The sequence below is a fragment of the Lepisma saccharinum genome, chromosome 21 (genome assembly GCF_977018435.1).
Source record: "Lepisma saccharinum chromosome 21, izLepSacc3.1, whole genome shotgun sequence".
Lineage (NCBI taxonomy): Eukaryota > Metazoa > Arthropoda > Insecta > Zygentoma > Lepismatidae > Lepisma > Lepisma saccharinum.
In genome coordinates this window covers 39,377,503-39,405,484 of record NC_139249.1, presented here as the reverse complement: position 1 = coordinate 39,405,484, position 27,982 = coordinate 39,377,503, and the positions used below count along the sequence as shown (strand labels likewise).

General features: G+C 38.9%; 1 protein-coding gene across 1 annotated transcript; it reads right to left on the bottom strand.

The window, feature by feature from the left end:
• Positions 1-146: 146 nt before the first annotated feature.
• LOC146004269 (uncharacterized) lies at positions 147-27,982 on the bottom strand. Its single transcript, XM_083142966.1, has 3 exons — positions 27,593-27,982; positions 12,354-12,642; positions 147-470 (listed from the first exon to the last, which is right to left on the bottom strand). The coding sequence occupies exons 1-2, from the start codon at positions 27,939-27,941 to the stop codon at positions 12,368-12,370; spliced, it is 624 nt and encodes a 207-aa protein (XP_082999092.1). The 5' UTR covers positions 27,942-27,982; the 3' UTR covers positions 147-470; positions 12,354-12,367.

Genomic DNA, 27,982 nt, shown 5'->3' with positions numbered 1-27,982 from the left:
TTAAAACGCTACTTAACAACTTACTTAGCTATACTTCAGGACTATAATAGTTTTAATAATTGACGTAACTTATGTAAATAAATGTACTATGCTATACCCAATCCAGTTGTGAAATCACAGAAAAAATGTCCTCTTTATATGTAGTTTTATTTTATTACCTATTTGAGGAATATGCTGAATACAAATTCATATATTTCACTATGAATGTAACACCACAATTATATATTATTATTTACAATATACAGGAACACCCAAAGGCAGAACACAAAGATTATATTTAATAAAATTACACAATGAGTATCTTGGAATGAGCTACCATCTATTTGATCGTCTCTTTGCCCCACTGATTGTTGGACTTCATTGTTGTAAGGCGATTCGTGGTTTCCAGCTTATGTTGCTCTGGTCTTGTCTGTAAGCAACATGCGTTGACTAGTACTTTTTACATGAAGAGACCCTCTTCCTTCATACATCTGAAATGTAAAATATACTGAATTTTAACAGTGCAACCCGTTGTAACGATTCTGTAAGAAACTACTATGATGCAATTGTAAGATCGTGTGGTTGATGACCAATCTTTATGTTGAACTCTTGAAAAATGTGATAATGGAGACTGTTGGTTGTAAAATACAAGGATATAGAGACTGAGATAAATTTGACAATTTGTAAGTCTGCTAATAATTCATTTTAATATGTTTTAAGAATGTTCGTTGTTGTGGACATGGATAGATGTTACGAAATGTAAGTTTCATGGAGATTATTTCGTGTGTTTTACAAAATATTGGAGCTGAAAGTATTGTTTATCTTGCGTACAATTGAGTTGGTTTGAATGGAAGTTGATAGACGAAAATATGATACATGTTTGAAGCTTGATATTTGGAAACTGCGTTGCTGCGATTAACCAAATCTGTATATTTATGAACCTAACTAAACTTATAAAAGTTTTAACACACACATAATGGTAATGTTAAGTGAGATGATATTTTGATTAGCCTTACTGTGCATAAATTCGACTTTAAACACCAACTCAATCAATCAATCATTCAGAAACCTAATTGCATGGTAAAGATAGATATTCCACTAGTTCTAATCTCACTATACGCTGTAGGTCAAATCCACATTCATCTGTCCATGCATAAAACAGTTAAGCGTAAACAAAATTTTGATAGAGTTTGCAACACAGCCTAACTTAACCATTCAAACTTAGTTTCACTTTCAATTCGCACTACGGGTAAAAGATGGAATGTGAAACGTTTCTATGTAAATACATGGGTTCATTACTCTATAAACCAGAATTTGTAATCGAAAAACTGAATCAAAACAATTTCTTTGCAACAAGAGATGTCTAAAGTGTCGACTAACCTTCCTTGCGACTATTGTTCTTCTTTTAACGTTAAAGGAAATAAAGGTCTCCAAATTTTTCCTTGGACAACTATTAAGAAGTTGTGAAAAAGAAGTAATAGTAAGCATTTTAGAGTAACAACATCATACTATATAAAGTAACTCGGGGGAATAACGCCAATTGAGTAAATAATGCCAGGTCGCTATATCTCACATAGTTGAAAGTGAATTCTCTAGATCGTATATGCAGTGTGTGCTTTACTAGCATAGCAAGTAAGCCACGTGCTGGGTTTGTGATTACTGCGCGCCATTCTCCCCATTGTCAGTTAGTGGTGAAAACGACTATTCAGAGGCGCTGATGTAAAATTTAGAAGGGAAGTTCTTAGTGTGCTGAAGTTTGTTGTTCACGTTAGAAGTTCGCACTCTGTATTATTTTTGTATCTGGCTGCTTATGTTTTCCGAACATACTACTAACTAATTCTCTTTGTTTTGAAGAAGAAGTAAAATGCATTCCGAAAGAGGAATCATGCATATTTGGAGTAATGGCGCCAACTTCAATTTGGGGTAACAACGACAAGTTTAGTATTGTTTTTGTATAGTTTGTGGAAAGTTTGTAGAATGTGTTGGACTTACAAAGCATGACAGAGAAAAAATTGTGTGGCCTATGTGTAGCTAATTTGAAATCATAAGCACATTGTTTTCCCTGTACTATCACGGTCATACATATTTTCTTTTTTACTTGTACTCATTTCAATTTCAATTCATTTAAATTCTTTCATTCATTTTTTCATATTAATTCTTGTTTCATTTTCTCACTTAAAGTTAAAGTTATAGATGTCAAGAATTACAAAAAAAAATATAATATTATTAAGCCTTGTTTCCATATTAAAAACACTAAATTGTTCACTTAAACCCTGTATCAGGGTCTTCCTCAGACGAAGAACTAAAATGAAACAACCTTTTTTATAGTTTAGTAACACTGACGTGAAGAATACATTATCTTCGGAAAATTTATTGTGTTTTCATGTATTATATATTTATATTTATTTTATATTTATATTATATTTTACGTTGCCTGATATGTCCTCTTCCGCCTAGTAGTACAATGAATAGTGCTTCAAGTGTGTATAAAGTCAGTAATGCCATTTATCAATTTGTTAGGAAACTTTTATAGTAAGGCGTTAATACCCCTACCCATGTGGCGTTACTACCCAGATATGTGGGTAATAACGCCAAAAACGACCTCCTTACAAAATAGTTGTCACACGATTTACTATTTGAAATAAAGATACCGTAATTTTTGTTGCTAGCGGAAAGATTTCTATATTGAATTATCCAGTTTTTACATTGCCAAATGTTTTTTATAAAGACAGGAAAAATCGAAGAAGCTAAGCATGGCGTTATTACCCCGCGTTACCTTATGTTGAAACAAAACTCATAGCACTTCATGATAGTCCACTAGGCAGGAATGTATTTTACGAAATACTTTATAAACATGATAGCAATCATGGTTATTTTATGTCGCTACCAAAAGTTTAAGACCAGCTTGCCATGTTTTTTTTTCAGACAAACAGAGAAAAAGTACATATGGGAGTGCTTTTCATGAAATAAACACTTTAATACAAAATTGGAATTATTGTAATGTTATTGAAAGGTACATCAAGATCATGTAAGGCCATTATAACTAATAGATGCAACTAAAGGTACAATTTGTAAAATCAATAAATCTGAACTTTGAAAATATAATTGGAAACAAACATTTCTCCTGAAATAGATGAATGAAGTGTGAAATGTTAATAGTCAATAGGTCCACCTTTAAGTTTCAAGCACATTTGCTAACGTTTTCTCATGCTGCGGACCAATTTCTGGCATTCCTGGGACGTAATCTCATTCCATACACCGGAGATCTGTTCACGAAGTTCCTGGACATTCCTTGCCTGGCGTCTGGCTACACGAAACGCCAATGGTATTCCATAGGTTTTCTATAGGCGCTATCCACAGGAAGTAAGTGCTTTCGGGCGGACGCCATACTTGTAGCACAACAACTTCCGGTTCGTAGGCTCACAACATGCCGCTAAAGGGAGCTGAGATTGTGTCATGTATTAAAGAAACGAATGGGTGTGTACAAGGAGGATGTAAATTACGATCAGGGTTAAATAATCTTTCACAGATCTTTCTTCATCCATTTCCTCGAGATCTAGGCGCCAAAATTATTGCATTCAAGCAGTCAGGCGTGAAAACTGGAAGCCGATTAGCAGGAGTAGACTCCGCAGTAATGACAACGGAAGTGAGAACCCAAAAAGTCGGGACCTGAAAAAAATTCCCGTTCCGATGCAGACTTTGGAAAAAAAAAGTAGTTTATTCCCTACATATTTTTTTTGTACTAAATGTCAAAAATTTATTGAAATTAGCCGTTTTTATTCCAGAAATGCAAAATAAATCATCACCCGAGGGTGAAATTGTTTGTATAATTACCATTTTTTTAGTATCGGGTAATGTTGAATATTATCCGCCCCTATAATCTACCAATTTAGTAGTAAAATAACATTATTTTTCCCGTTTTGAACGTCAGGACTTTAAAAGTACCCCGTCCCTTTTCCATGCCAACCAAAAATTTTGCGTCTTGGACCCCTTGCACTTCATTAAAGGTAGAAGAGAAATAATTCAAATCTCGATTTTCTCTGTTTTGGTCATATGAGCAAAAATATTACTTTTCCCTTCAAAAGATGCTCGGTCATAGTCAGATAGGTTACAAGTTACGTTCTTGAAGTACACACGAACTGTATTAAATTTTTGTGTAACCAGATTTTTTTGTGTGTGTAACCAGAGAAAATAAATTTTTGTGCAACCAGAGGAAATATTTTTTTTGTGTAACCAAAAAATTAAGTGGGGTACTATTATTAATTTTCGTTGCAATGGAAATTTCTTTAACATTGATAGAGAAGAGGTCCTAGGTTTGAACACCATGGTCAGGCAATGGTGTGTCATTGTGTTTGTCCCATTATTAATTCTTCCAGTTTATTATTAATCTTCATCGTCATGTTTAACACAAATAGCAGAAAATTGACTTAAAATAACAATGAGGGTTTTGCATTTTGTTCAAACGGGAACGAAACCAGCAAGTGTGCATTGCCGCATCCCTCTGACTCGCCCTGACTGAAGAAAGAAGAGAAAAGCTCCTTTTTCCGTTTTTTATGTGTCCGTATATCTCGCACTTTTTCACTTAGAACATAAATGTATGCATTCAAAGATGTACATGCTTTAAGCGCTCTCGCTCTGTAGGAAAAATTACTTTCTATTAAATATGTAGGCTACAAATATCATCAAATGCAACGACGAGAAGAAAATGGATCTCATCCTGGAATAATGCCATATTACTTCCTATTTGCTCATCCAATTGATATGCAAAGGCCTCTACTTTGCCCTGATTTCTCTTATTCTCCTCGTCGCCAAGTTCTTTTATATGATCCATTTCATCCGGTATACAAGACGAGAAGAAAGGACACAAGTACGCGCTTGAATTACCCGGACGCCGTGAACCGGAAGTTGCTGTGCTACAGTTCCACAGTCGATTGTGCCGTTCGATATGTTTTTGTTTACTCGTGGATAGCCCCTATAGGATTCAGGTCCGAACTTCGTGCTGGCCAAGGCAACAATGGGATTTCCCTCGCTTGAATCCAAGCCATTGTTGCTGCTGGCGTGTGGCAAGTCGCGTTGTCCTGCTGGAAGACGAAATACCCTTTGTGGAGCTTCTGGGCGGACGGGAGCATGTTATCTTCAATTGTTTCAATCGTGAATCCATGGAGCCAGGAATGAATCTCAAAATACCGGTCCCTGCCACAGACATGCATCCCCAGATCATGACTGATTTACCCCCACCCTGAACAGTGCACGAGACATTCGGGGAGAAGTTTCTCGGTTGCTGTCCCCCGAACTCTCACTTTTCGGGAGCTGTACAGCACGACTCTCGATTCATCACTTAAAAGGACCTTACCCCCATGTTCCATGGACCAGTTTCTTTTATTTTTGCACCACTTCACAAGATTTCTCTTATGCACATTGTTGAGCAATGGCTTTTTAGAGGAGCGTAAGACGCAAGTCCACATTCCCCCAGACGACGCGAAATGGTCATCTTTGAGACCCTTTTATTAGTGGAATCTTCAAATTCTCTCATTATCGCTGGAAGAGGGGCTTTACGATTATTCTTTGCCACTCTCGCGATAATCCGATCCTCGCGTTCAGACGTTACCCTGGGGCGGCCGCAGCGTAGTTTATCAACCACTGTACGTTGCTGCTTGAATTTGTTTATTGTGTTCGCCACGCAGGTTTTACTCACATTCAATGCAACTGCAATTTCTCTATGAGACCTATTGCATCTGTACATACCAATTATTTGCCATTTCATAGCCATGGACACATATTTTTTCCCCATTATCACGTAGCTTGCGATTCAAACAGCCTGTTTATTATCAAGCGTAACGAAAACAGGTTTGGACTTGCACCATGCTGCTACTCGAGATATGTCTTTCTGCGCCATCTATTGACACACATTTCAACTAATGACTGATAAAATTTGTTCACTCCAGCGCAGTCGCTGAGGAAGATGTTGTTATCTGAAGACCTCTCAGTTTTCGCTGTATTTTTTTTATTTTGTAAATTTTAGAAAAACAAACATAAAACGAGAATTTTTGGGGGATTTTTTTTCGCCAAAACCGTCGTTCATGTTCGACAATACTGGAAACAATTCAGTACTGTCAAAACGACGTCAGTTACGTGTATACACATTCATCTGCACTTCAAAATGCTGGACTTTTCAGTTAAGAAATTTGATTTTCGACTTTCGTATCTCAAGAACTACAAGACATATACCAATTTTTTTTCGGCAATATATGCCTCATACACTATGTTACTTCCATACAATTTCACTCCATATTTGTACCAAAAACCTTCGGTCAGGATTCATTTATATGAAGAAAGTTGGTGGTCTTAAACTTTTGGTAGGGACTGTATCTTAAATACACATGGACAGGACACATCAGAAGTGCCACACTGGATTACATTGACTGTTTGTCCAGACAGCTGCCTGATCGCCATGCTAAAATTGTATTAACATTTCTACAATATTATGTTTTAAATGGTAAAAGTAAATGCGAAATGTCCCTGCGATGCACACTCATTCATTTAGCATTCAACGCTTATCTTGTGCGCACGTTCGGTAATTGTTGTAGCGTGCATTGTTATATTCTTAGCCCCTGGATGGCTGATTCTTTATTGTAATGTTTCTTTGTCTAGCACATAAGTATTGAATCTGTATCAATGAGAGCTTCTAGTTATTTTTAGGCTGTTGTGTAGCACTGTCCACGGCTCTGTAAAGTAAAGAGGTGTTATAATATGCTCTAGAGCCTTGTTACTTTGCAAAATGCAGTCCTGAGGGTGTTCTACCTTGAAGAAAGATTGGCATTTGGATGCTTTCCCGAAAAAGTCACTCCTTACACCCTGGTTGTGAAACATTTCTTTATAATCTTTGAAATTAGATGATTATGACGGAAATAACAGTGCTGGGAGTTCAATAAGAACTATTGCATTCCGCCTCAACCGGCTCCCGTGGCGGAGTGGTTAGCGCATGGCGCTCCGGGTTCGAATTGCAGCCAGGGCATGGGTGCTTGTGAGTATCCAATTCAGCTCATACAACTATCTTCATGCTGGTTCCATTGAATTATTCTGAAGTTTAGATATATGCCTATCATATACGGAGCCACAGTTGTCTTAAAACAATCACATCTAGAACAATTACTGGTGTAAGAGACTGGTCAGAGAATTTATGGTGCTACGGAACGTAGCAGTCAATTGAGGGGTCTAGTGAGAGAGGGAGCTATGCCACTTTGACAAGAAATGGAAATAAATTGAGTTTTCTAACGCATTGGGTTGAGTCATAATTTGTATAACAAAGGGTAATATTTCTTTTCTGAACATATTGTTAGGTAAATTATTCAAAAGAAAAAATATGAATTTCAATATAAATACAATTTATTATGAACATGTATGGTATATTGTTGTAGTATACCCATGTGGAAAAATCAATCTAGCACATCAAATACTCTGAACAAGGCTTAAATACTTTTGCCTGAGTGATAAATCAAGTTCACAGGGTTACATATGATCTACATAAAGACAGCTTCATATGTCTTCTGGAGGATCTTCACTGTCCATTGTTTCTGTGGATTTTAGTTTTTGGTAAACACCATGAAAAACTGGAGGAATATAAGGCATTATTGCCATGAGATCTTTTAACTTCAGGGCTTATATTAAATCAAGCACCTATTACTGCAACACAACCTCTGCCACTCCTATTGCAGACACCATCAGTAAGTGGCATAGCTCCTTCTCTCACTCAAAATGCTGATGAGGACGTATTCTAGAACTCAGAAAATCTGCTGCAAAACAAGCGGGAGCTATGCCACATAGTTGTATTTCACATGATAGATGACAGATGGTAGGAGAAGACTGAAAATGGCAAAAAATAAAATTTTCAAGATTTGTGGCTTAGCTCCCTCTCTCACTAGACCCCTCAATTATTTTGAGTATTATTTGGGCCTAATTCTTCTTCTTCATGTTTGTGTTCTATTTATTCCCATTTGTTGCTGCATTTCAGCTAATGGCGACGATTAAAATTAATTATAATTATATTAAATTGATCAAGGGACACTCACAAAGGGACCGGCTTCGTGGGGGGTCAACATTAGTCGTCACACCGAAGTTCTCCGGTTCAATTCCAAGTTCGAATGTGAGTTTTCATTCATCAATTTCACATCATCATCACTCATCATCATCGTTGCAAATTATCTAAAAGTTGAAGAAAAGCTACCCCAAACAATGAAACAACAAATACGCTCATAAAGGAGCAACCGTACACAGTCCAGGACTCGAATCTGGTACGTTCGGTGGCAAGATCGTGAATGGACTACTGGAGTTTTCCTACGTATGGACCTGATAAGTACAGTTTCAGTGATATGAAGCTATATTCTGTCTCCTCTTGCGTCATGCAACGTCTTGCTGTCGAGCACGAGAAATAAGAATCAACTTTATTTGTAACGCAGTGTCGACTTTGTGAAACTGTAACTTACGCAACCTTTCACACTTTGCGCATACAGCGCAAAATATCCAGAAGACATTTAAAGGATACCTTCTGGATATCCACGTCAGTAAAGAGGACATCCATAGGATATCCATGGAAGATATGTTTTGGACAATCTTTGAACCATTTTTGGACATGTTTTGGACATTCTATAGATCACTTTCGAATATGTTTGGGACATCATTGCAACTTGGTACACGTGGATGGGACTTTATGTGGATGTTTTTATTTGATTGCGGATAAAGAGATAAATTCTGGACTATAATTGACCTAATATGGACATTATTCTAATATTTTCCCCATGTATTCCAGGAACACCATATATTTATGCATATAAATGATCTCGTGTACACATGTGTTTATAATATGTACTCCTCTCTCTTTCTCTCTCTCTCTCTCTCACACACACACACACAAAAACGCATACAGACACTTCTACACGTCAGAAAATGTTTCATGTTCACACGCATATCCATAATAGGCAGAGTATGCACCGAATTTGGGCTTACTCTTCAAGGTCTCTCCGATGGTCCAGTGGTAGCGTCGTTGCCTTGTAATCAAGGGGTCCCATGTTCGATACCCGGTGGAGGCACATGGTGGTTCGGATCCCACTTTAAACTGTAGGTACAGTCCAGATTAGCCTTACTGTGCATAAAGTGGACTAATGGCGACTGAGGCATAAAGACTCGTACAAAGGAACTTTCACCTGGCCTTGCGCGCATGCGTGAATCGCTGGGTCAGACAATTGGCCTATTCATGTCTTCATGCCTTCGGGTGATGTTTGCGAGTTATAATTTAAGACTGCATCGCAACGTTTGAGTCCGTAACACAATTATCTGAATGACTGGAGACTATAAATGAATCTTTCCAGAGATATCAAAACATTTATGTCCATTTTCTAATAACACGTGGACATACACTGTATATCCTATGCATATACAGCACTGGATATTCCATGGATATCCAGCGCTTGAGATACACTGGATATCCAGGACGTGATATCCCATGGACATCCAATGGACATCCAGAACTAAATATCTATGGATCTGATCTGGACATTGTGACTGTCATGTGGATATCCTCTCTAGGTTTATGCTGTTTGGATGGTTTCAATATGTACATCACAATTCACTTCAGGATTACATATAGAGGTTGGTGTAAGGGGGTCACTTTTAAGAAAAGACACCCAAAGGTAAATCTCTCTTCCACATATAGTAGCCCCCGGAAATGGAACTCTTGTAGGCTATTTAGGCTCTAGGCATAGTCAGTGGAGTTTGTGTTCTTTGTCCTAGGTCTCCCCGTTGGAGACATAGCACAGTGCTTCGCATACACCTTTAGACTGTACGTCCATTTTCGATTAGCCCATGGGACTCCTGGTCGTTAGAAACATTGGAAGAGAAGCCCAATTCCAGCAGCCAATTGCTAATCCCACCCTAGCTTCTACAAAGCATTCCCTGACATTCGCTACGAGACTCGGCGACAAGCGGCCCGGCGTCAGCGCTTGTTTTTCCCGGAATATGGGGCCGCGACAGTCGCTAGAGTCGGCTATTAAAATCACAGTTTTCATATTGTGTACTAACCTTGACTACAGAAGGTGTTGGAAATGATGTCCCTTTTCTGCAACACATTCCTGGCATCTCCGAAGGAAATTGGCATTTACACGTGCAAGTTCGTCTACTGTAATTCTCCAGATTTCTCCTACAATACTCTCATTTAACTCACTGATGGTGTGCGGATTATCTCTGTATACTTTATTTTTTAGATTTCCCCATAAAAAGAATGCAGGCTGACAAATCGGGGGACCTAGAGGGTTTTTGAAACACCCGTTTCTTGTGAGAGGCGGCGGATAGATTTCCGAGGAGACTGTTCTAACCTTTGTCCTATCTCAACGAGTTTTTCCTCAGTAAGTACACGTGGGTTTTTCTTTCCACTTTTATTCAGAACTGACCCTGTTACACTAAACGTTTTTACAAGGTTTAATATAGTGGTCCTATGTGGAACGGGAACATCAGGAAATTTCGTTGCAAAACGTCGTCGCACTTATCCACAATTCCTCTTTCCGAAGTAACACTAGACGAGATAAATCCTTTGTTGTAATGTAAACTTTTGTGGTGACATATTAAGCCACAATCTTCAACACACGGACACGACACAACACAACTTCCGAGGAAGGATTATACTGGCGTCAGTCTGCAACGTCAACAGAAAGGGAAAGAGAGCGAAAAAAAAAACAGACTGTAGCGTGCGACTGTCGCGGACCCCGTTCACCGGGAAAGACAAGCGCTGACGCCGGGCCGCTTGCCGCCGAGGGTCGTAGCGGATGTCAGGGAATGCTCTGTAGTTGGTCGACCGACAGCAGCGCCAGAAGCAACGGTTCTTTGGCACACGTACGGAATTCGCTTCTGGATGTAATGGGTGGCCTTTCCACAAGCTGCCAAAATGTTAACCTCTTCTTGGACTGACATTTGCAGATACAATAGGGTCTGTTGCTTGCACTCACAACCAGTATAATTCTCTGTGGGGTTTCTATTGTGTGCTGTCCTGTGTTTGGGATTGTCTATTTTTCAGTTGCATATATCACTAATCATCCTCATATTCACGATTAACGAAATGTGGCAGAAAGCAAAGTAAAATAAAACAAATCATTCAATAAAACCGATTAAGCTATCTGTCAAACAAATTGTGTTCTATGTGCTGTGTTTGATATGTACTTGATCCGATTGTTACTCATGGTCAGTGGCATAGCAAGAGGTGGGCAAAGTGGGCGACCGCCCGGGGTTAATTTTTATAGGCAATAAAATTAAAATACGTTTTTATCTGGCTTTAAATTCTAGTTAAACTTTATAATACGTTAAATCAGGGGCGTAACATACAGGCGGGATGCCCTGTACGCTCTAAGCGTAAAGGGGCGCGAAAAAGTCAAAATTATTGTCATATTTCTCATGAGAAACATTTACGCAAAAAATCAACATAATTTACATGGAAAGTTTTAACCGTTTAATATTTTCTCGAATAAAAAGCATATTGCATTTTCTACCTTACACTCTTGATTTTAATATGTTAACAGTAAAGCACCTCCAACTGACACGAAGCCAGTGCGAGGCATTTAATTGCTTGGGTTGTTTGCAACTCAAGAAGGCGATGGATAATATAAGCAGTTCTCACTTCCTTCCTAGAGCTTCATATATCACCTCCCGGAAAACAAATAAATACATTTTTAGGGTGAGTGAAATTATTAAATATAATTTTCTTCAGTAATTTATTGTTTTTTTAAATATGATAAATTGCTGACGTATCCCTGAAGATTTTCTATCGACTCACATTGAGATTTCAAATTTAAAAACGGATGGGGGCCCTCGCATTCTAATCTCGCCCAGAACCTCGCAATATGTTGCTACGCCACTGCTCATGGTCGCCATTAGCCAAAAAGCTGCGTAAAATAAACTCTGAATACAAGTCTTGAAGACTTCCTGGCTAATATCTTCTCTCTGGCTATCGACTAGGTGAGTTCTGGAAAGCTTTCCAAGCTTTCGAGGTCTAACTTAACTCTCATCTTCAAGGTAGAAGTGAAGGTGAGAGTGTGGTTAGCTCTCGAAAGCTTGGAAACCTTTCCAGAACTCACCTGGTCACTTCAACCCTGAACAGAGAGTGACGTTAGCTCTCGAAAGTTTGGAAAACTTTCCAGAGCTCACCTGGTCACTTTAATCCTGAACAGAGAGTGACGTTAGCTCTCGAAAGCTTGGAAACCTTTCCAGAACTCTCACCTGGTCACTTCAACCTTGAACAGAGAGTGGCGTTAGCTCTCACAGCTAGGAAACCTTTCCGGAACTCACCTGGTCGATAGCCAGATATAATCTTTTGAACACTTGTGTAGTCCTACCTTCGACCACTCCGTCACTCCATCATTGGTCTCTTGTAGGTGAGGATCGGCGGGAGCGGGTGCTCCATGGCGTCCCCCCTTCGGATGAAATTGCCACCGACGTTACCCGTGGTGTACTGCCTCAGCACTAGAAGGGACGCCAGCACGAGGGCTATCTTCCCCACTATGAGTGCCTTGAACACGATGAAAGCGATTCCCTTGACAAGGTACTGGACGATGCCCGCCTGGAATAGGATGGAGAACAGGAGGACCGCTGCCCCCTTCTTCTTTCGCCGGCGTCTTCCGGTACCTGGAACAAGAAATGGAAGGTATTGAGCAGAGAACGAATTTATATGTAAATACATATTTTAGTATTTTGTATTATCTTTGAGCATGGCATGTACACTCGAAAAATTCAGTTTATATTTTCCATAATTGTTACACATTTTAGTTACTTTTACATATTATTTCCATGTTTCCGAACATTCCTCAACATATTCTCCATATTCCCGCAATAACTACATGTCCCCGTGTGATCAAAAGAGTTGGGTGCATTTCTTGCAAATAACTGACAAAGTCCGAAGCTACGTTAAATAAACGAAAGTTTACGACCCTTTTTATACCCTCCAATTGCTTTATTACTCGTTTTCTGTCATCCTACAATAATGTTATTTTACACTTCCCAACTGTTTGCTTTTGCTATTGTAAAACACTTAAAATTCCTGTTTACTAACAATTGTTGTCAACAATAGAGAATGAGGACTCAAGCATCTGCTCCTGGTCGATAGAAACATTGGAAGAGAGTCCCAGTTCGAGCAGCCAATTCCTAATCCCACTCTCGCTACTAGAGTCGACGAGCGATATGAAAGCGGCTGACCTTGACAAGTCCGCGCAGAGAGAGAGAGGGAGATACATTTCCGCTGTTGCCACCTACTCACCGTTCGAGGTTCTCGCCATTCTTTCAAAATACAAAAAACAATGGCTTACATTCGAACAATTGTAAATTGCCGCTGCACGGCTATTATTGCAACAATCGATACCAATCCTGCACGAGTATTACCAGAAAGATTTAGACAATCGTATTGTGCTGTAAATTAAATGTGTAGAATCTTGAAAGTAAGTGAAAGAAATTAAATATTTTATTGACCATGATTATATAGACAAAAAGTTCTCTTGCGAGCCGATTTTTATTAAATTAGATTTGAAATAACTTCCAGTGAGAAAGTTACAAAGAAAACTCCAAATTTTAAGTTCGTATAATATTTACAGCGATATGTTATTTGGTTACTGAGAAAACGAGAGAAGAACTTGATTCATTCTTTCGCGGCGCGGCAAAGGCAACTTCGTTTGCCGCAGATATCATGCGCCAGTCTTGTGCCACTCGCAATAACAAAATAACTGTCTGGCATGCATAACATGAACTGAAAATAAAAAATAACATGCCATTTACTTACATAACGCTGATTCCGTACTGCTGTCAACCTCGTCACTTGATTCAAGTTCTTCGGAATCCGTTTCTTGCAAATTTATAATGCCCTTTCCCATGACATCATCTCTGACTATTTCACGCTGGAAGTCATCTTCTTGTATTTTTTCTGCGTGAGCCACACAAATCTGCCCACTCGGAAACACCTATTCTGTCTATTGCTTCGTGAGTCAGTTTCTGTACGTCGGCAATTTTGACAAGTCTTGTTCTTGTCAGCTACGTACCCCTTCACCTGGGCCCAAATCATTTCAATCGGGTTGTACTGACAATGATAAGTTGGGAGACGAACAACTCTGTGACCATATTCTCTTGCTATTATATCGATTTCGTAACTTTTGTGAGTTGGTGTATGATGTTTCACCAACTGCAACAATTCTGCTCGGGTTTGCGTTCTTGTGTGGGGAATGTTCTTGTTACAGAGCCATGCCATAATATCCGCCTTCCTTGTATTCGAACAAGGCGTTTATTTACAATCACGGATTCGGGAGCGAGAAACGGCAAGAAATGCTCGCAAAACTACTTTCGAAACACGGCAGACGTCATTTCTGAATGATAGTCAGTACTGTTTGTTTTGGAGCGGAAAACCAATTTACTTTGGGGCACAAAGCCTGTAGCAGCTGAAGCAGCATGACACACTATAAGACGAGCACCTTTTCCTAATGGCACCTTTAACCCACCAGAACCATCACTCATTCTACAGCAGCTCGTCTTCGTGTGATTCTGGTTGACCCAAGTTTCATCTAAATAGTATATATTTGCAGTACCAGCTTTCCTGATTTCGTGCATGGTTCTGAGGAAGATCACTCTCGCAGCTACAACATCACCCCTCTCCATTAAAAATTTCCTCCCGTCGTTGCCTTTCCTATATCTGAACCCCATGTTTTTCAAAATTTTTAACACTGACCACGTACTGCCTGCAAACCCGATAGCTTCCTTCAATTTAGCCCTAAGTTTCACTGCAGTAGGAAATTCGCCATTTGCGTACATATCAAATATAATATTACGCAATACCCCTTTATCAAAATCGTCCAAGTGCGTAACATTCTTTCGCCGATTACGACGTTTGCCAGGCGAGCGAAAAGAAACCGACCCTGTATCAACGATCGATGACCTGACCTGGCTTCCTTCGCAATCGTCTCAACTGTACGCAGACCTATCCCACATGCAGCCGCTGTACGCTCCTGACATTTGGCAACACTGCTCCCTGACGAACACGAGGCACTGTCTGCACTGCGAGATTCACTTTGGAAGAACTGATACACTTTGTACACCATATCTCGCGCTTGTTTGTGTAGAATACGACGCTTAGGTGTTTCTGTAGCCATCTTGCACACGTATATTGACAAATTTTTGTGATCACACTGAAGAAACACGAACAGTCACAACGAAAACCAAACCGATTCTTGCCGCTCGTAAAACAAAAGAACGACATCGCACGTTTTTCACGGCAGTCTCCACCACCTCCTTTTGCTACTGCGCATCGAGGCTTGTTCAAGGTCAGCCGCTTTCATACGGCTCGTCGACTCTAGTTGCGCGCCCGACAGCAGCGCCAGAAGCAATGATTTCGTGGCACACGGACGGGTTTCGCTTCTGGTTTCTCTTCAAGGCAGTCACGACAGCAGCGCCAGAAGCAACGATTTCGTGGCACACGGACGGGGTTCGCTTTTGGTTTCTCTTCAAGACAGTCATGGTAAATGGCATGGGCGTAACTTGAGACCTAACTTTTGGTGGGGAAAATTCGAACTTGGGACTTAACTTTGGGGGGGGGCAGAATCAAACTTGGCACTTAACTTGTGAATGGGCAGAATTAATAAGTTTTCCATCCCATAAAAATTTCGTCCAGAACTATTTTTCTGAATAGCTTACATTTATTTACACGAACAAGGTATTTTCCCATGGGGAATATTACCGCGATAATAGTGTTGGCCCCTCAGAATAAAGCTCTTGAATTTGAAATTATCACATTCCTGCATCCCCATTATCATAATGTAAATTATTATGACTGAAATCAAAATATACGTGTAAAAATGTACTTTTAGGTTGACATTCATTTTCTAAGGGGAAGATATGGCCACCCTTGCCCCCCTTCCAGACGTCCATGCCTCTATATTATTATATTTCCACCTAGAAATTTAGGATAGAAAACTCTTGTCGCAGTCATTAAAAAAAATGAAATATTTCGAACCGATGAAAGTTCAAAGCAACTACGGGGGAAGCGGGTACAGTGGCGCAACCACAGGGGGCAGTGGGCATTGCTCCTCAGCCTTGGACGGAAATCAATTTTAGGGGCAAACATGGAAGTAAAGGAAAACAAGACTAGCAGAGTCTAAGAGTAGCAGGACCAAAAAGATACTCAAGATGGAATTAGTTTTCAAGTCTTTCTTCCATTATTTCTTCCAGATGGCCAAGAGCACCTTCAGGGGGCACAGAGCTGCAATTGCCCACTTCATTTCAAATTTTATACAAATAAAAATTAATTTCGTGAAGTTTTTTGCTCGCTTCGCTCGCAATCTCTGCTCTTCTTGCGGTCTCATCAAGTTCAGAGCCGTAGCTAAGGGTTGGCGGAAGTTCGCCCTGGACGCCGAACGATCTAAATGAAAATAATTGTAAAAGAGAATGCTATGGCGTTCAATGAACATTTTTGCTCAATATTAAATAAATATTGTTTTCATTTTGCAAAAATTTGGATCTGAACATTTTCTTGCTCGCTTCACTCGGATTTTGAATTAAGATGCATTACAAGTACATTACGGTTTTCTCTAAAATGCATGAACAATTGTTTAGAGGAAAAGGGGCGCGCACATGTCAGAGACAATGTATCTGATTTTTGCTGTTGGTTTGTAATGGGGCGGATGAATTGATTATGTATGTATGTATGTTTGTTTGTGTGTGTGTGTGTGTGTGTGTGTGTGTGTGTGTGTGTGTGTGTGTGTGTGTGTTTTTATATATATATATATATATATATATTCACACACACACACATCCATGCAATAAAACTTAAACAGTGAGATAAAATTAGGTTTTTCTTTTCCGACTGAACTTTCATCGAGGCTTTTGCCCCCCTAATCAGAGGGTCTGCGCACGCCTATGGCCGACATTGGTCTTAAGTAAGAACAAGCGAAGTCGGTTTGTTTCTCCAATATTAACATTCCTAGGCAATACTGAAAACGGAGATAGAACAAGTCTCTGAAATGTTGGTGAGGTAAAAAAAAAAAGCCAAATTCATCATGGTCAGCAATTTCCAAGCTTAAAAAAATGGTAAGTAAAGTCATTTTTTTTCATGACTCAATTTCTGATTTTTGTTTGTTTTCGTTAGTTCATTTTGGGCTATTCAAGTTGACTTCTCAGTAAAAAAAATAAACATGATAAAAGAGGCTGAGGGAAATAACATTATGTTATTCAAAAACAGCACGAAGCTTTATGAGAGTTAACATGGCACAAGTCATGTTATAGAGCAGTGGTTTCCAACTTCAAAAGGTCCGAGGGCCAAAATTATATCCAGCAGTTGATAGGCGGGCCGCATTTTGTTTTGGGGGGGGGGATTAAAAATTACAAAAATTGTACTGAACTGAAAATGTAGTATTTTCGCATGACCTAAATTTCTAAAATGAGGCAATAAAACAATGGAATTACAAATCAAAATTGTATAATTACAATTTATTTCACAAAAACCCAATACGTATTGATGAATTGAAAGAAATTAAAGAGACACCATACAAATAAGAATCCTTCATAGTAAGTGTTCAATGTGAAAATTGAGCCTGATCTGCTTCTTTTATTAAAGTTGTATTTGAATTTCTGTATTTGAAAGTCTCAGAAGTGAAGAATCTGCCAGTCTGCTTCTGTAGCGGTTCTTGATGAACTTCATTGAAGAAAAAACACTTTCACACGTGTATGTGCTGCCGAACATCTATGTCATTCTTTGCCCAAAACTACGAAGGTTTGGAAAGCATTCCTTTGAAAGGTATTTGAAAAACTTTGGCCCCTTTTCTTGCCTAGTTTGAAGGAACACATCGCCTTGCAAATCACGCAATTCAACATTTCGATATTTGCAGAAACTTTAACAATCAGTCACAGTACAATCCGATTTGGAACACTGGAAATCTCTTCGTACTTCGTGCGTAGTAAAACAGATCTCTATAGCGCCTCTCTGCAGTTTGTTTCTGAACACAAAGAGTGAAGCCTTCGCGGAAGCAGGCGAGTTCATTCCACATAGCGAAGGGATGGAATGCATGGTGTGAAGAGAAAGTTACGTCACTTTAGATTCTTCTGATTATCATTATTGACTGCAAAATCAATTCTACCTGTGATATTGTCTTTCCTCACAGAGCATCCGTTCGTTCAGTAAAAAAAATAACGTATTTTAATAAAAATGAATAAAATTAATGTATTTTGCAAACTGGCTTCGCGGGCCGCAGAAAAAGACAACGGGGGCCGCATGCGGCCCGCGGGCCGCCAGTTGGAAACCCCTGTTATAGAGAGAGTGGAGATAACAGAGGAAGAAGAGAATAAGAAATCCGAATGCAGAAAAATATCGAGAAATGTAAGTTCGTTAATAGCTTCTATCTTTGCAACAAGTACCTTCTAAAATACACAAAGATTGGACGTTAGTTCTAATGTTTCTGCAATCTTTATTCATTTAAAAATGTACGAATGTTGGATACGAGGATGTGAAGGCCGGGCAATATAGTATTAAAAAGCAATTGTATGCTAATTTCCCCGCACTAAAACTTAATTAGACTATGTATTTTTTATATATTTACAACATGCCTGTTTGCTACTCTGCTTAAAATGATTTCTGCTAAACATTACGTTATTAAGATGCATTACATATACAGCGACATCTATTGAGCTGTTTTGTTTACACACAAATTTTCATGTTTTTGGTTCCAAGGGTAAACATATAAAAAAATAACACCTATTCCTCCCCCTCACTTAGGTGATGAAATACATAAAGACGTGGCTCAAGTGAACTGTCAAATGCAGTCGCTGATTTATCAACCAAACGTTTTGAGTCTACTCGACTATAGTGGCGACTGAAAATTATTCACAGGAGCAAAACTGTTAATTTCGAACATGTCACATTAGTTCCCTTATTTTCAGTCCAAATAAGTAATCTCTTTGTACGAAATGTAAACTACAAACTTGAAATAACATTCGGTTAAAGTTGACCCTTGAAATTGCTTGTCGTGCTTGCGTTAGCCCTGTCATAGGTTCGATCCCCAGGTGGAGCCATATTGCATAGTGGTTCGGATTACGCTTTAAACTGTAGGTCAAGTTCTGAATAACCTATTTGAATATAAAGAGGACAGGTCAAACCTTTGACTGCATGAACAGCAGACCCATGAATGAAATTAACTTCACTTCACAGTTTTTACTTCTCCAGAAAGGCACAGAGCAGTGTGCCATAATGCAGCACTAACAATGTTTAACAAAATACAATATAACTAATCTCTCATGACGTGAACTTGGTCTGCTATTTTCCTTACGAACTCGACGAAACCATGTGAAACTGTTTAAACGGAGTTTCGTGGAATGAGACGCCATAGGTGCCACAGCGGCCAAAAAGTTTACTAAATCCCTTTGGCGAGAATGGGAAGTTGTATAGAAGAAGGCGTTGGCTAGGTCATAGTTTTCTTAGGTTGGTATTGCTGCTAGAACCATTTTTCGTCGTCATCTTCTTCTAACAGAACCAAACCCAACTAGCGTAACCTAACCACCATGGGTGTTTAAGTTGTGTGCGCTAAGTGAGACCTCCAGAAAGCTTCCAGCCAATCAGGGGTGCAGCGAGACTCATGGGGCTCCCTGGGCAGACTACCCAAGTTGAGGCTCCATTTACTGATAATATAATGACTGGATATACTAATGCAAAAATGCGTAATTAAGAATATGGAGTAGTAAGTAAAGGGATGGTATATTTCTTTTGATTATGATTATTAAAGATGTGTTTGCTTTTGACAAATTCTAGAAACGAATAATAAGAATGTGTATTACACCTAATAGTATAATTGACACTGTTAAATACATTCTTTATTCTTTAGGAAATTAAGATTAATTACCATGCTTACATTATTGATTATTTGATTATGATCTACAATGTTAGATTTAAGACTTAAATAATTTCTTACTTGATCTTTTGTCTGCAAATTCATCGATTACTTTGTTAAATTTGATTTTTTTGGTACTCTGAGTGTAAAGCCACATCGCTAAAGCGTTTCTGACTCATTACTGCGTAAATAGGTTTTTATAAGGTTCGATTTAGAAAACAATCTCTCTGATATTGCTGCTGTGAGAGCCACGGTAAAAGACATGAAATAAACCGTGCATACATCAGAATAACTGAAAGTCAATGAACTATTTTGTTTCACAGTGAGAGCAGCAAGCTCTTTCACATAATTCATGTCCTTTTATGATGTGTTTGTATCAGTGGCGGCGATTGGCTTCCAAGACTGGGGGAGCAAGGCGCCAAAACTTGGGGGGGAAGGGGTAGAACAATTTGCTTTCCGTTGATACATACAGTTTAGCATAGTGCGGGAGCAAAAGTGACAAAAAAATGCTGAAGGGCAACTGCCCCCTCGACCCCACTAATCGTCGCCAATGCTTCTGACTGATAATATCTGTGACCAGTGGCGGCGATTAGGGGGCCGAGGAGGGGCAGTTGCCCCCTACTTTTTGCCACTTTTGCCCCTACACTATGCTAATTTTTTTCTACAAAGGGAAATATACTGTCTTTGCCGCCCGGTTTTGGAATCCAATCGTGTAAAATATTGATGCTTTGAACGCTCTTGATTGGTCCTGAGAGATTCTAAAGTGCTTTCTATATCTTTTGATTGTTGTTGCAAAAATACACTTTGAAATCTACTTGGCACAGATTTTCATCACTTCGACAAGTGATTGAGATGATCCCCAAAGCTCAGTCAATTCTGAGAGAGCGTTCCCCACGAGATCATGTGCAGCCATTAATATCAAGAGATTCTGCTTGTTATGACTTAAAACTGATATTTATCTATTTATCTTCATTGAACAGTCAATAATAAAATGAAAATATTGAATGTTTTCCTTAAGGCCAATAGCGTTTTATTTGACTTCCCGTGTGTTAATATTAAATAACAAAAGCTTTCAAAACATCTATTTAAGAGCATAGGCCTACACATATTTTCCTGTCCATTCATTGAGTTGGATTGAGCGTTTTGAGAGTTTACCAAGATATTTGCTTTAGAATGTTCAAGAATTACATCAGAATATGTTATGTAATAAAAAAATACAGTTTTCGTCCAAAATTTGTGCAAAATAAAAATGAAAGTTTGAATTTTGCATAATTTTCAGGATAATTAGACCCGTGAAAGACCAAAATACAGGAAAAGTATCGGCTGGTATCGGCAGATGATTTCCAACCGATACTTTCCGATACCGATACCGATTCATCAGCATCCATATAGGCTCACCCCTACTCATTTCTTATTCATGGATTTTAAGTTTTGCCATCGCAGAACATAGTGTTGCCAAAAAATTATAGTCACTTCATACAGGATTATTTCCTTAACTTCCGCAGCATATTTAAGAACAAAGTTTAAATTATGAGTAGTGCAATGTACGTAATACAATTTAGGTACTGACACACGCAGAGGTGACCTAATGGAGCTTCAGCTCCTTCTGAAATTTTCAAATTTTCAAATGAAGCCGTTAAGAACTTGGAAAAACCCGGAGTGCTAAATGAAACCCTCCTTTTTTGTCCTGGTAAAAGTTTTAAAACGAAGGTTACAAGTCGTAATTATGAAATATTTCATAGCCGCCTTCTCTGCAACCTGCATCCATACAAAACCACCAGCTTTGGGCCTCACATGTCACTATTATCTTCCTGCAGCGGAGCGTCTAACAGAAAGATAAGTAAGGAAAATCAATTACAGACTTCCCCCTTTACCTCGGGGGCCCCGAGGCACAGTCCCGGCTACCCCATCCTAGTTACGCCCCTGCAGCCAATGGCAATGCTTAAAACAATTGTATCAGTAATCACTACCTTGTCTTGCATCACTAGGAAATCAGAAAAGGAAGAAATCTCGCCATGCAACTGTGCAGTGCGATATAGTGGCTCCGTCTAGTTCGCGGCACATTTTGGTACCAGGTGTAGTGCAGGTGAATCCCGGTGTCAGGCTGGTGCAAGGAAATTTGGGTATTTACGTGGATCATAAATATATATTTTTAAAAAACTGCATCACTAAACTTACATTGTTTACTGTTACCGTTAACACTTTAAAAACGGTAATGTTTTCTTGTGGTGCTTGTAGAGTAGCGGAAATTAACGGTCTTTCACCATTATTTCTCAGCCAACATTTAACTGCTCCACCTAATGTTAGTCCATCTGATGTTTCCTACTATGCTCTTAAGAGACAGCATCCTTATTGCCTACATCTTTAACAAACATCTACATCTTAAGCTCGGATCTTACGCTCTGGTTAAGCAATAAACTGGTACGCGTAACTAATATCCTCAGACTGGTCTCTGCATAATTATCCTTCAGGAACTAATGATTTACAGCTACTGTTATATAACATGGTCGACACAGAAACGAAGCAATATTGTCATCAAGGATTCTGCTGCTTCCTGGCATACTTGCAAGTAAAATGTTCGACAATTAAAGCTTTCCGCTTCAAATTTCAGCATTGTCATGCTGCATCATAAATTCGCAGTGTTGCCATCTGTTATGAATGAATGAATTAGAGCTGTGGGTGCGTCGGCACATTTCGTACACCCTTCATAGTGTACGAGGGAAAATTATCTTATCGAAAAATCTTACCTTAACATTAAAAAAAGGAGTGGACCTAGAACGCTATGACGCCAGAGACCCCGGGTTCGAATCTCAAATGGCCATGAGTGCTTTTTTGTGAGTATCTCTTCATCTATTTCATCATATCATCACTAGACCTCGGATATTTAGGTTCTAAAAAGTGTGCTTGTAGGTTTCTAAAATAGGCTCTAAAAATCCTAAAATAGGTTGGAAAACCCTCAAATGGGTTCTAAAAATTCTAAAATAGGTCCTAAAAATCTTCAGTTAGGCTCGAAAAATCTTGAAGTAGGTTCAGAAAAAACTTGAAATAGTTCAAAATTCCTGAAGAATGTTGATTAGGTAAAGTCACAGGCAATGATAATGGAACGCCCATATCCTGAAATACGTACTATCTTGCATAACATTATGTGTGTTGCCTAACCGTACGGCGATGGCAGAACTTACCATTGGAAATTTGCTATTAAAATCCACTTTTCTCCGTATAGTTAGGTAACAATATTTTTTTATGTCATCCACAGTCAAACTCCGCAATTTTGTCTGTGAAAATCATCTTGTATGCTGAAAATAATATTTCAACAAAAACATAGTCAGTGGTGCAAACTTCAATGCTGATATGTTAGTTTGCAAGGCGTGAATGCCACAAAGTACCAAAGTGACGCGAAAGTGAACAAGACCACACAGATCAGACCTCTTTGGATTGTACAGGTAACAGTGGCACCAGACATTTTGCTTTCTTTAGAGCTTTCAAAAATCACCATGGACTTGGAGGAAGGGAAATCGACAGAGAGTATGTTTCAAACACTTCCGTCATTTAATTTTTTCTTGACCAAACAAAGCAAATGCCTCTGTGTGACATAAAAATCCTGTAAAACCTTTAAAAATATATAAAAACCTAAAGAAAGGCTTGATTTAGGTGAATAAATCTAAAATAGATTCTAACAAGCAGAATAGGTTCTTTTAAGCACTATAAAACTTCATCAGTCGTTGCGTTTTCTTTAACGAAACGCTGACATAACTTATTATTTCTTACATTCCTGCAAAGGAAAAATAGGTAAAAAACCTAATATCCGAGGTCCAATCATCACTCGACCCATCTTCGCGATTAGAATGAGTCCATTTCGAAGGTTAAAGTAATCAATCTTCTCGTATGCTATTTCTTCAAACGTGTCGTAGTGTTCTCTTACATTTGAACTTTTCATGTTACAGTTAATAGCACAATAAAGATCAGTACGATTGCTGGCAGTTTCTCTGTACAGATTACGAGATTTGAGAAAATATGTTTCTAGGTTTACTAATAACAATTCTATATTATGCTCCTAACTGAGCTACAAAAGGGGCCTCCCTGTTAACGTTGTCGCCTTATTGAAGGGGTCCCTGGTACGAAACAGACAAGACACTAGTTCGGATCCCTCTTTAAACTGTAGGTCCAGACCCGATTAGTCTATTTGTGCATAAGGTGGAAAACAAACTCTCGAGTAGTACAAAGGCATGGCAGATGAATTTCCTAACATCGTCATATAATTTGAAGCTGGGAATCGAATCCGGATACTTGTAACAATGTAGTCTACACGAGATAACGAATTTCAGTTCAGTAAAACGAAATAGAACAGTTATCACTGTTGATTTTTATTTTCTTATATTTGAGCTTATTATGTTACAAATAATAGTTCAATTATAATGAAAACACTACGACACGTTCGCAGAAATAGCATACGAGAAGATTGATTTCTTTAACCTTCGTACTGGACCTATTCTCTGCGAACCCTTCAGCACTAGGCAAACCCAGGCACTTGGAAACCCTATCGGTGAGAATGAGGAAGGGAGATTATTTTATCCTCTTGCACCCTTCCCCTAAAGTGGTATAAGCTAAGCTAAATAGTCAAGTGTCCCCATGTAATCTATTATATGCCAAAGATCCGTAACACGAAATATGTAATATACGTGCGTAGTTAGCGTTACGCACTCCGAAACCAAAAGTCTCATGGTTTTTTTTCCTCTCATAATCATTCATCCTCATAGTCCATATTAAGACCATCCTGGATCTTTGTACTGTGTCAGTAAAGTTGTTTTTTTTACGAAAATTCCCCTCCTTTAGAAAAACAGTCAAATTTCAAATTCCGAAAAAAAAGTTCGGTTTGGAATTCCTTCTGAAACATCCACATGAGTCTTTGTGTTATTTGGTTTCACTTTTGCCAAGATGCCCGTAATAGTTTTGTGGCACTGTAAACCTAGCTTCTATCTAGAACGGTGCTATCATCAGTGATTTGTGTCACACACCAGCCACCAGAGTTCTTTATACCCATATATGCACACTGTACACCGTAACAATGTTAACATAATTATCAGTAACCATGCTAGGGATTTCTGTGAAAAGTAAAATACATTTGCAAGAAATCTATTGTTATTCTGAATGAAATAGCAAGGCAGGGATGGCCATCCCTCCAAGACCTATGACGCACTCCCCCCCTAAAAAGGTAGAACATTCCCCTCGCCCCCTCTTCATGCCGAACTATTTAGTCAAATTATTTTGGTCAGACAAAATTTTGGGGAACAATATAATATAGACATATTTAAGCAATTTGAATTTAAAATTTTGGGTGCGTCAGCACTTAGGTTATTTTGTACCCTTCACATTATACAGGGGCCAGACCCTTTACATTACAAATGACAACTCTAACGTTGCATAACTAAAAATCTTAAAATCTTCTGACTTCTGTTAAAAGCTGAGGCTCTAAACGGGCATTCAGCTCACACAAGGACAAAAAACAGGACAACACACACAAAATTATACTGGCCATAGTGCCAGTCGCCAGAGCCTTGTTAGTCTACAGTCCAGGATGTACTACGTGGAAGTGAAATTGACGTTTGGGCTCCTACGTGGAAGGTACCCCTTACACCCCATATTTAAGCAATGTAGGTTTCATTTAGATATTGTTTACAATATAAACATCTACATGTTTATTGTATATTACTTTGACATTGATTGAAATAACAAATATACATAAGAGAAAATAACTTCTGATGTTTGCTAACATAAAAACGAACAAAACTTGTTAGGTTCACTGTCATTGTTAGTATACTGAACGTTATTTTTAACAATTGTCTGCTTGACTAACCTTGTATTATTGCGAATAGCACCCCCTTTTCCAATTCGATTCTAAAGGCATAAGAGGTAGGTAGGTGGAAAATCTGTACATAATAGCCATAACTGAAAATCAATATCAAGTCAATCAAACAAAAATATCCCCCCCCCATTTTTGTGTGAACATATATAGAATTGGTAGCTAAATTATAATATTTTGTCCCCCCCACCAAAAATACACGCAGGTGCGTGGTAAATCCCCCTTGTGAGCACCCCTGTAGCAACGTAATGAATAGTGTTTAAAGTGATGCATTATCGTTATTGTTATTGTTATGCCGTTAAGGGGCTACTAATGGAATTATCAATTGATTTTATTTATCTTACTTCGTTTTTTCAATTTTTGGCTAATTGCGAAGATGAGGATGGATGCTGATGAGACTACATTGACGAAAGGACAATCACAAACACGCATAGTCAGGACACAACAGAAAGGATTATGCTGACTGTAAGTCCAAGTGTCAAAGTTTCGTTAGTCTCTAAAACTTCAATTCAGGGTGGACAACGTGGACAGGAGGTTGAAATTTTGGAGCATTCCGAACGCATCACACACTTATAATCCCTCAATAATCGTAAAAGTAACGCATTACAATGCTCCACAACTATTGAATACTAACTAGTATGCTATTAAGTGAATGAGACACGAACTCATGTGTTCGAGTAAGTTTTGTACTTTGTGGTTAGTTTAGTTAAGTTGGTAAAATGATTTACTATATTTAGACTAGCAAGTTAATCTGTAGAGTAAATCAGTACTCTAAATATTAGTATTTTATGGATGAAATTGCAGTTACTAATTTCAAAGAGTAATTGCGTTAGTTATTTGAAAGAAAAATAACTGTTAGTTGTAGAAGTGTTACTTCTGTAACCTGTGCCTCGCCGATACTGATTGCTATTGAAATTAAAATTGTGGGTGCGTCACATTGCACCCGTCACAAGCACCTTACCATAGCTAAAATCGTCTCTCATGTTAAGAGCCAAAGAGTAAACAAGAATTCAGTACACATGTGGATAAAACACAGCAAAACAAACAACCCTACAGAATATTATAATGACTGTGTGTCCGGAAGCCAGGACCTCGTTGGCCTATAAGACTGCAGTTACCGGGGTGTGCTACGTGGAAGTGATTTTGACATTTGTGTGCTTTCAGACAGGATTGTTAAAGGTACAGAAATTTTAAATAAATTCAATTCCGGTCCAGGAGAGAGAAAATCAGGAAATGCAAATGGGCTTTGCACCGTAAAGAACCTTTTTTATCTGTAAGGTATTTCAATTCGGTCCAAGAACATTTTTCCGGATCAATTTAAATACGGTCCAGGAACCTTTTTCCAATGAGATAACAAGCAACTTGGACCGAAAAAACTTGCGAGAAAAAAGGTTACGGTCCTTCAGCGAAACCCAATATAACCCATTAGAATTTTTAGGTTCCTAATCCTTTAACAACCCGGCTTTCAGAATAGGAGACGTTCACCGATACTGTAGTTGCTAACAATGCCGACTTGTAATCAAGTGCTGCCGAGTTCTATTGTAGCTGGTGGCGCATTTTCAGAGGTTACGTTCCGATTTTGAGCTGTATGTGCAGTCCCCATTACCCTATCTGTTCATAAAGTGGTCTTAGAACAGTCTTGCACTGAAAAATCATTGATCTTAAAGCGACACGGGAGATCCACATCATATTTTGACCAATGTTTAACATCGATGATGTTGATTATAACCATTTGCCAGTGTTAATTTAGCACCATTGAGGAACCTTTGACTAAAATGTACTTTTGGGACAGCTTTCAGCCACTTATAGTGCTGGCACAAGTGTCACTTCCAAGGACTGATAGCTGCAAAAGGAGAAATGTACTTACGCCCTTCATCCACTGTTATAGACTGGACATCTATATCCACCAGGCTATCCATTTCGCTGTCCTCGGCAACTTCAACGCTCACCCCAGGATAGATCGGGAACCTCAGGAAGGGGACCCTTGAAGAGTGACTTCTGCCAGACTCATCAGCAGCCTCATCATCACCAAAGCCAGCCTCTCTCTCCTGGTCATCCGATGGTTCCACAAGCTTCGGTACATCCTCTGAGCAACCCTTCTCTGAGCATCTGGTCGCTGAGACTTCCGTGAGGTCTTTGGCGGCAGAAGACGCACCCAATCCCAGACAGAGTCCAAAGAGAACAAGCACAATACACGATACCCCCTGCGAACACATCACACCAGCCTATCAACAGTCATGTACTACAAGAGACTCCG

Excerpts from the sequence above, each read along its gene's own strand:
- LOC146004269 (XM_083142966.1), bottom strand. The coding sequence starts at position 27,941 with ATGTGTTCGCAGGGGGTATCGTGTATTGTGCTTGTTCTCTTTGGACTC. Across the intron at positions 12,643-27,592 it reads TATAACAGTGGATGAAGGGC|GTACCGGAAGACGCCGGCGA; the intron begins GTAAGTACATTT and ends TTCTTGTTCCAG.